At 37.5% G+C, this 7493-nt stretch overlaps 1 protein-coding gene and 1 long non-coding RNA gene across 2 annotated transcripts; one reads left to right on the plus strand and one right to left on the minus strand.

The window, feature by feature from the left end:
• Positions 1 to 1558: 1558 nt before the first annotated feature.
• Positions 1559 to 5631, minus strand: LOC149708876 (uncharacterized). The gene is made up of 3 exons (XR_016381235.1): positions 4577 to 5631; positions 4225 to 4442; positions 1559 to 4161 (listed from the first exon to the last, which is right to left on the minus strand). It is a non-coding gene; the product is annotated as an uncharacterized LOC149708876 (long non-coding RNA).
• On the plus strand, positions 2879 to 3443 carry LOC149708877 (uncharacterized). Its single transcript, XM_089864363.1, has 2 exons — positions 2879 to 3266; positions 3318 to 3443. Exons 1-2 carry the CDS (start codon positions 2879 to 2881, stop codon positions 3347 to 3349), a joined length of 420 nt encoding a protein of 139 aa, XP_089720489.1. The 3' UTR covers positions 3350 to 3443.
• Positions 5632 to 7493: the final 1862 nt, after the last annotated feature.

The raw sequence follows: 7493 nt of genomic DNA on the forward strand, positions 1-7493 counted from the left end.
CTTAACGATGAAGGGATACCGACGTTGGACTGGCCTGCAAAGTCGCCAGATTTGAACCCGGTCGGAAACCTTTTGTCAGCAGTAGTTCAACGCACGGAGAAACGGATCCGAATGATGACGAAGATCTACTGCTGATGGCACAAAACGCTTCGAATTTGCTATCGCAAAACTATTGCGAAACCCTATGCCTTTCGTTTCGTAAACGTCTCATAAAATGTTTGAGTGTGCATGGGCGTTTTCTTGTATATAAATCGACCCCGCTGATAACGAAAATGACATAAAATTTATCCAAAAACTAATATTTAAAAAGCTGAATTATTTCGGATTTGGGATAAATTCGCATTTTTAGCGCGTGCTTGGACCAACGCCTTCAAATTGCGTCTCATTTCATGGGCAACTACTGTATGTATCTTAGTTTCAGTTATCAATTTCCTATGGTCAACGGTTTTTGAATTAATGAAAGTTCACCCCCCCCTCCCCAAACAAAAATCCACGGAAAAAAACTTTTGAAAAAGAGTGTACGTCGTCTGGTGGATCTAAAACATTTTTTCTATGTTTTGACCAACCCGAGTATGGGAAGGTCATTAACCCTAATCTAAATTCAGAGATTATTGTTCCCAGCGTAAGCACTCAACTATTTCATTCATCACGTAGTACCCAATGCATTTCTACTTATGTCGTTTTAGAATTATACTTAGTAATCTTATCTCTCTCCTTATCAGTCTGGGAAGTACACAAAAAGTTTTATGTTTTTTCAAATGTTTTCTTGCCTATCCAAATATAGGAAGATTATGATAAAAATAAAATGATTAAATGAGAACTATGCCGCGTTTGTTTTCACCATATTGTCTCGATGAATATTTATTAAAACTATTTGACTAAAAAATAGAGTTTCATATCTATTATAGGTTCGACATCTCTAGTGTCAATCGACCCAATTAAAAGTATGTCTAAATAAAGTCCAGGCAATCCTTAGAAATCGGAAAGTTTAAATAAAAAGGCGAAATTTAAATTTATTTTTATGAAATAAATATGCATTTGCGATAAACAGAATTTTATAGTTAAATAAACTTTAACTACAATGTTCAAAATCTGACGTCAATTAACTGGTTTTTTTTTGTTGTAATACAAATATAATTTTATTACGTAGTATCTCTACCAAAAACGGAACCAGGGAGATAATATCCTTACAACAATTAAGGACATAAATAATTCAAAACTTTGATAGTTATAGGTGTGAATTATTTTTTATTTAGGCTCAAAGTTGTTTTCAAGGGAAATTTCAACATTATTATTTTTTTAGAGTCGACCTCTGCTATTTGCACCAGATTGTCTTCATAAATATTTATTTTACTAGCTGATAAAGTTGTTTTCGATGGGAAATTTTAGATTAGAATTACTTTTGAAGTGGGGGCTGAAATTTGTAATTTGAAGGAAAGAAGGAAATTTTGAGAATTATTATTTCTCACAAAACGGAATAAAAAAGTTTTTATATTCACAATTTTACCGAAACCTTTTAAGTTTTGACCTTATTATTGTATATTAATAATGAATTAGATTTTGCTTTAGTCTATTGAATGGTTTATTCGATATCTTTACACAAAACCCTTTTGTAACAGGGAGTAGCCATTAATGGATCGCAAGTATGAGTGTATTAAATTTAACAATTGGGTAATACAAGTCAATACAATGATTTTTTTCATAACGATAAAAACGGCAGAACCAGGAACAGAATAGTGAAGATGAGAACATTGTCAATCAATTCAAACGGATTTGGCACTAGAGCATAAATATTTTTTGTCGATGACGTTTGGGTTGTGTCACTAAAACCAAGAAGAGTATGTATGCCATAGGAAGAGCAAACAGCACATGGAGCCTGGCCCCCATCAGAGTGTGTTTCCGTAGAACCAAGAAACATTGGAAGGGGCAGTGTAAGTCGGCTTGTCTACCGGGGGGAGCGAACGTGGGTTACGTTGGAATTCCCTCTTGCCGAGATTGAAGAAGACTCTTATAACGGTCCCGCCCCTAAGCGTTGATTTTTATGCTCCAATACCATTCCTCGGTTAACTGTGACCATTTCAATCATTAGAAATTAACTTATTCTGTTATCGACAAGATCCATTTTATATTTTGAGTTTCAAATAGTTAAGATGAGAAACATTTCGAGTTTGTTATTAGGAGGGTAAAAGGTCTTTGTCAAATTAATCGCGAAAAACTTAATTCGGTGTTAAAATTCACTTGGTGAGACAAAACAGAGAATTGGGGCTACTGGCGAGTGGCGATATCTCTATAAAAAACAAGTCATACATTGAATATTGTATATAATATATTAAGTCATACATTGAATATTGTTTATAATATATCAAGTAATTGCTAGTGATCGTAGACTTCTTGCACATTGCAAGTATGGAGTTATCCATCCTCATGACGTAGTTCGGATACGACAGTGCACCTGATTCCTCACGAGGACAGGAGAATCCATGAATTTCGCAACCTACAATGTTTTAGAATGCAAATAAAGTGTAAACACGAGGACATACTATCTCCGATATTGAAGTTGAAAATTGAGCGCATCGCTAAGCCTTGTCATGTCTTGGGGTTTTTAATGCCGCCATGTTGACTCTACATGGTAGAACATCGCGATAAGTCATCTTAAAGAACGACATGTCGGCGTGATTAGAATCCAATCCAACCCTAGAAGAAAGTCACGTGACAATACAGTATGAAAGGCAAAGACAGTTTGAGGATAAGACATTCTACAACTCTTTAACCTTCCTTGAAGTAACGATCCAGATCCGAAATTTAAAATGAAAGTACAATTCTCAAGTTTTCTTTACATATATTTATGGTAGTAGGTTAAATTCTACCATTTAATGATATGGATTTAAGTATGCAACACCCGTTTACCGGACTCGTAGCTGGGGTTACCGGATGCGGGAAGAGTGTTTTCGTAGGGGAATTAATTAAACATAAAGATATATGTATTTCACCCACTCCTAAAAGAATAATTTGGTGTTATACGGAGTATCAGTCGAAGCTTTATAACGTTATACAATCCCATACTCCAAATTTGGAATTCCATGAAGGGTTATTAGATGTGGGCATCCTAGATTCCAGTGTGAGGAACCTAGTTATATTAGATGATCTACTATGTGAAATAGCCAATAATAAGGATGTGACAAATCTTTTAATTAGAGGATCTCACCATAGAAACACTTCCGTTCTAATTTTAATGCAGAACCTATATTACCCCGGAAAGGAAATACGTAAGGCTAACACCTTAGATAAACACCGTCTAAGAACTGGTATACTTTCAGGTCATCAAGCAGCAATCTTCATCCCGAAGTAACAGCGGTGTTGGAGGCTAATTTCTTCCGGATAGACGGAAAATGGATCATCAAGGAGCTCATGATCTTCTTGAAGGAGACCGGGGTGTACGAGGTGTGGATCTTTAAATCGCCGTGCCAGTTCTCGGATCTCTCTGACAAGGATAAAAGACAGTGCAGGTGGATAACACGGAACACCTGTCGTTCGAGGAGGGAGATTACCCCTACGTGGCTCTTAAAGGAGCTGCAGACTACATCAAGCTCCTAGCATTGTCTTTCGTGACGTAATGATTGGAGAAGGCCGATATCCTGTCCAGGTTCCTGGGAGCTAAAGTTACCAACGCCGAGGACTACGGTTGCCCACGACTAGCCACTCTTGAGGGCGAAACCCCGAATCCTTGCACTTTCCATAGGGACAGTAACAACTGCACCCTGGTAAAAGCCGCGAGGCTTGCATCATGGCTCCGCCGAAACGAGTCGGAGAACATTTAAATTTTTATTTCAAAGTGTAATTCTTGCCAAAGTGGGGCGGCGATCAAATATTCAAATAAAGATGCTATACAATCTATCATTGAGTTATCCAACTTCTGAAACCTTCACCAGTCGAAGATGGGGAATAATAATCCTCCTCCACTTTTTTCAGGTGGGGGTAAAATTGTTCTTGGTTTTTCGCCGGTTTCACTTCACTCCTTTTCGCTGTTTTATTAATTTCCCTCAAAAGTACGTGGAATTTATTGGTATCATTTAGTTTAGTATCGTTAATGGAGATTTCATCTTATGCGCCTTATCCAACTCCATTGAAGTGTCGACTTTTAAACCACTATTCGATTTTGACCTATCATACGTGTCCTCAGAAAATTACTAACATTTTTCGTGCCATTTCTTTCTTTCTTCTTACTTGAATATTGAATATAATATATCAAGTCATTGCTAGTGATATTCGACTTCTCACACATTGCAAGTATGGAGTTATCCATCCTCATGACGTAGTATGTAACGTTTAACATTTCTACTATGGCGGTTACGTCTTTCACGACGAATTGCAGTACCGACGTGTACTAGAACTGTGTTTCAAACTATCCTTGTTTCAGTTCATTAGATTTATAAAAGATTGCCCTAAAAATAACACCCCGTTTAGTCAACCTTTAGCTGAATTCTATTTGTTAAAAGCTTACAACATAGCCGAAATTGCATATCATTCCATTGAGGAATATTAATTGGTTTTCTTACGCACATATACGTACATATACCTGATAACTACTCCGTGTATTATTATTCCGTTCTAATATAATGGAAGCTGAATGGAGCGACGAAGGGGGATCAACCTCCAAAGAAACGGAAGATGGACTTGACATCGCGTACATCGAAGAGGAATTACAATACTTATTACAATCTGATGGACGTCTTTCAACAACTTCAGAACAAGGAAATGACACCGAAACGATCATATTCACCGGGAGACAAATAAAACCATAATATATCCCAAGGAACACGTGCCAAAAGTGTTGAAGTAGCACGAACAAGCTCTTTTATACCAATTTGCTTATGTGCTAATGCGTACATCCATTAGTTGAGAATGAACCGTAGGTCATGTTCATGATCTAGCCAAGGCCAGTAGGTGGAGCCAGCTTATCTGTCGTCGTCGCATCTCAACCAATGGTTGAGCAGCAAGTAAACAGCATGAGATAAGTGAAGAGGGTGGAATTTTTAGTATTTAGCACTGTGCATTCCCCATTTTTATTAGTGCTGTGCGAGTACTCGATAAGAGATTTTCTGAGACTCGAAAAAGTTTCGAGTATCAAACCAAGGCTCGATAAATACTCGAACCTGCTTTTGGAAAGCCTTGAACTCTGAAAATAGGATGTAGTAGCTATAAAAATCTACAAGAAAGTAACGCTTATTGGTTAACAGACGCACATTAAGCTAGATTCCCACTTGACCGAAAAAACCCGGCGGAAATCACACAGCCGACGGTAGAAAATTTAACTTACGCTGGCGTCCGGCGGTAGACCATTCACACTACGACTGAATTATTAGTTTGGCGGTAGATATTTTTGGGTCACGTGACAGATTTGAGTGGTTTCCACAACATCTATTTCACACTCTGAATTGGTATCTTTGTCCCCTTGTCGCTTAGATCGTACAAGAAGGAATATTTTCTAACATCCTCAGTAAAGTCTTCCTTATTAACATCATATCTCTTTTTACTTCCGTTAGTTTAATTTTTCTTTCTTGGTGGCGTGTTTCCGATAAGCCTTGGTCAACCACAATAAAATGGCGGCTATCAATCGATCTCGCGTGTGGGTGCGCTCTTGAAATTTATGACGTTGTCAGTGGGATAATTTCATTGACTGAGACATCGGCGTAACGCCGAAGACGACCGAAAAAATAGAACACAACTTACGCCCGACTGAACGGAAATTCCGTCGGGCTCGGCGTAAAGATTTTTCGGTCGAACCCCTTTCTGCCGTGTTTCCGTCGTGTTTTCCGTCGAGTGGGAATCTAGCTTTAGTGCTCATTGGGTAGTTTAGATCATAATATCAGTGCAATGTAGTAGGGTAGCAGCTCCTAGCTGGTAAAATAGTGGAAGTAAAAGTAAGGAAATACAGTTAAAGGAGCGTTTACTATTATTATTTTATTAATTCATTTATTTATTTATTTATTTTAAGTTTAGGTTAGTAATTTTCGTTTGGAACTTAGCGCGAAGTATAACAATGGCTACAAGTGACTTCGGTGAGCAATGAGATTCCGAAGAAGATACTAATGAGGAATTAAGTTAGTTAAATTTAAAGGGAAGAAGACTAATACCGTCTGGGAATTGATGGAAGTAGTTGTCGATGATCAAAATTACACCAAATGTCTATTATGAGAGCAATAAATTAACAGAAAGTGTGAAAATACTAGAAAATCCATTCCCAATTACTCGATAAATACTCGAAACGAATTTTCCAACTACTCGATACTCGATTCGAGTACTCGAGACTCGGCTCGATTCTCGATAAGGGAAAATTTCAATACTCGAGACTCGACTCGAAACCGAAAATTCAAGGCTCGCACAGCCCTAATTTTTATTCATTCCGTTTTTTACCAACGACGACAACAGTAGCATTTCAACATAAAGGTAATGAATCCTGCTATTCTTTATGATTTATGTAAGGAAAATATGGTAGGGGTTTTTCGTAACTCCTTTGAACACGGAACTGCATTGCGTTGGAATATGTACAACTCTCCAAAAATTCCAAATCGCCCTGCCCGTGACCTTGAATATGAACTAAAAGAAGCATCTGAGTGCAAAATGATCCAACTTCATTCTCAACTAATGGACTGTGCAGAAAAAATATACAATTGCAGTATAATTGAAGGAGTTTCAAAGACCTATCAAGAATTCAACTTTATGATGGCAGAATCTGAATATGTTCCAATGTGGATAAATGGAAGTCATGTTGAATTTAATTATTTCCTCTGTCAAATGTATTACGATTGTCCTTTTAGTAATCCTTTATGTACTAGATGTCATGAAAATGATAATAATTTTAAATTACATTATAAAATTTCTTCTACATGTTATTATGAAGGTTTCGCGAATATTGATGAAAAATGGGATACAATAACTAAAATTAAAAACCATACTGTTGTTGATATCCATGACGAAATAATAAGGGATAAAGATAACTGGTGTGAGAATTGTTTACCTCTTATGACTATAATGCCCGAGAAAGAATGTAGACGATCATATCCCGATTATCACGGAGAAAAAAGAAAATATCCGCGGCTTAAAAATTCTTGTGTATCAAAAATAATGAGAAATATTTTAGATCCGGATTATGAGAACGACTCTACGTCATGTCTACGAGAATTATGCACTATTGAAGAGTCAGGAACTGCTCTGCAGGTCTATGATTATGTGGACACGTCTGGCAATCAAAGAAATATGTGGCACGAATGGGTCTCATCCTGGCCAAATGGTTACGGAGGATAGGCTCGAAAAAGTTCATCAACAACATTCAAGCGCGTCCTGTTACACGACATCATTCCCAAAGTCAACCGTGGAGTGGCTAACGAAAGGGCTAAACGGCTTGCTGAAAGACGGAACGACAACGGGATTATCATCCTTAACTTCCACCCTGAAACCGATGCGATGGACGAGGTTATGTCAGAGGACATGTC

This window comes from Phalangium opilio, unplaced genomic scaffold (genome assembly GCF_054372755.1).
Source record: "Phalangium opilio isolate 3A_F unplaced genomic scaffold, DU_Popi_V2 ptg000013l_1, whole genome shotgun sequence".
NCBI lineage: Eukaryota > Metazoa > Arthropoda > Arachnida > Opiliones > Phalangiidae > Phalangium > Phalangium opilio.

What these genes read in the sequence shown, in the direction of transcription:
- LOC149708877 (XM_089864363.1), top strand. Translation starts at nt 2,879, where the DNA reads ATGGATTTAAGTATGCAACACCCGTTTACCGGACTCGTAGCTGGGGTT. An exon ending in TTACCCCGGAAAGGAAATAC is followed by an intron (nt 3,267 to 3,317) that starts GTAAGGCTAACA and finishes GTATACTTTCAG; the next exon opens with GTCATCAAGCAGCAATCTTC.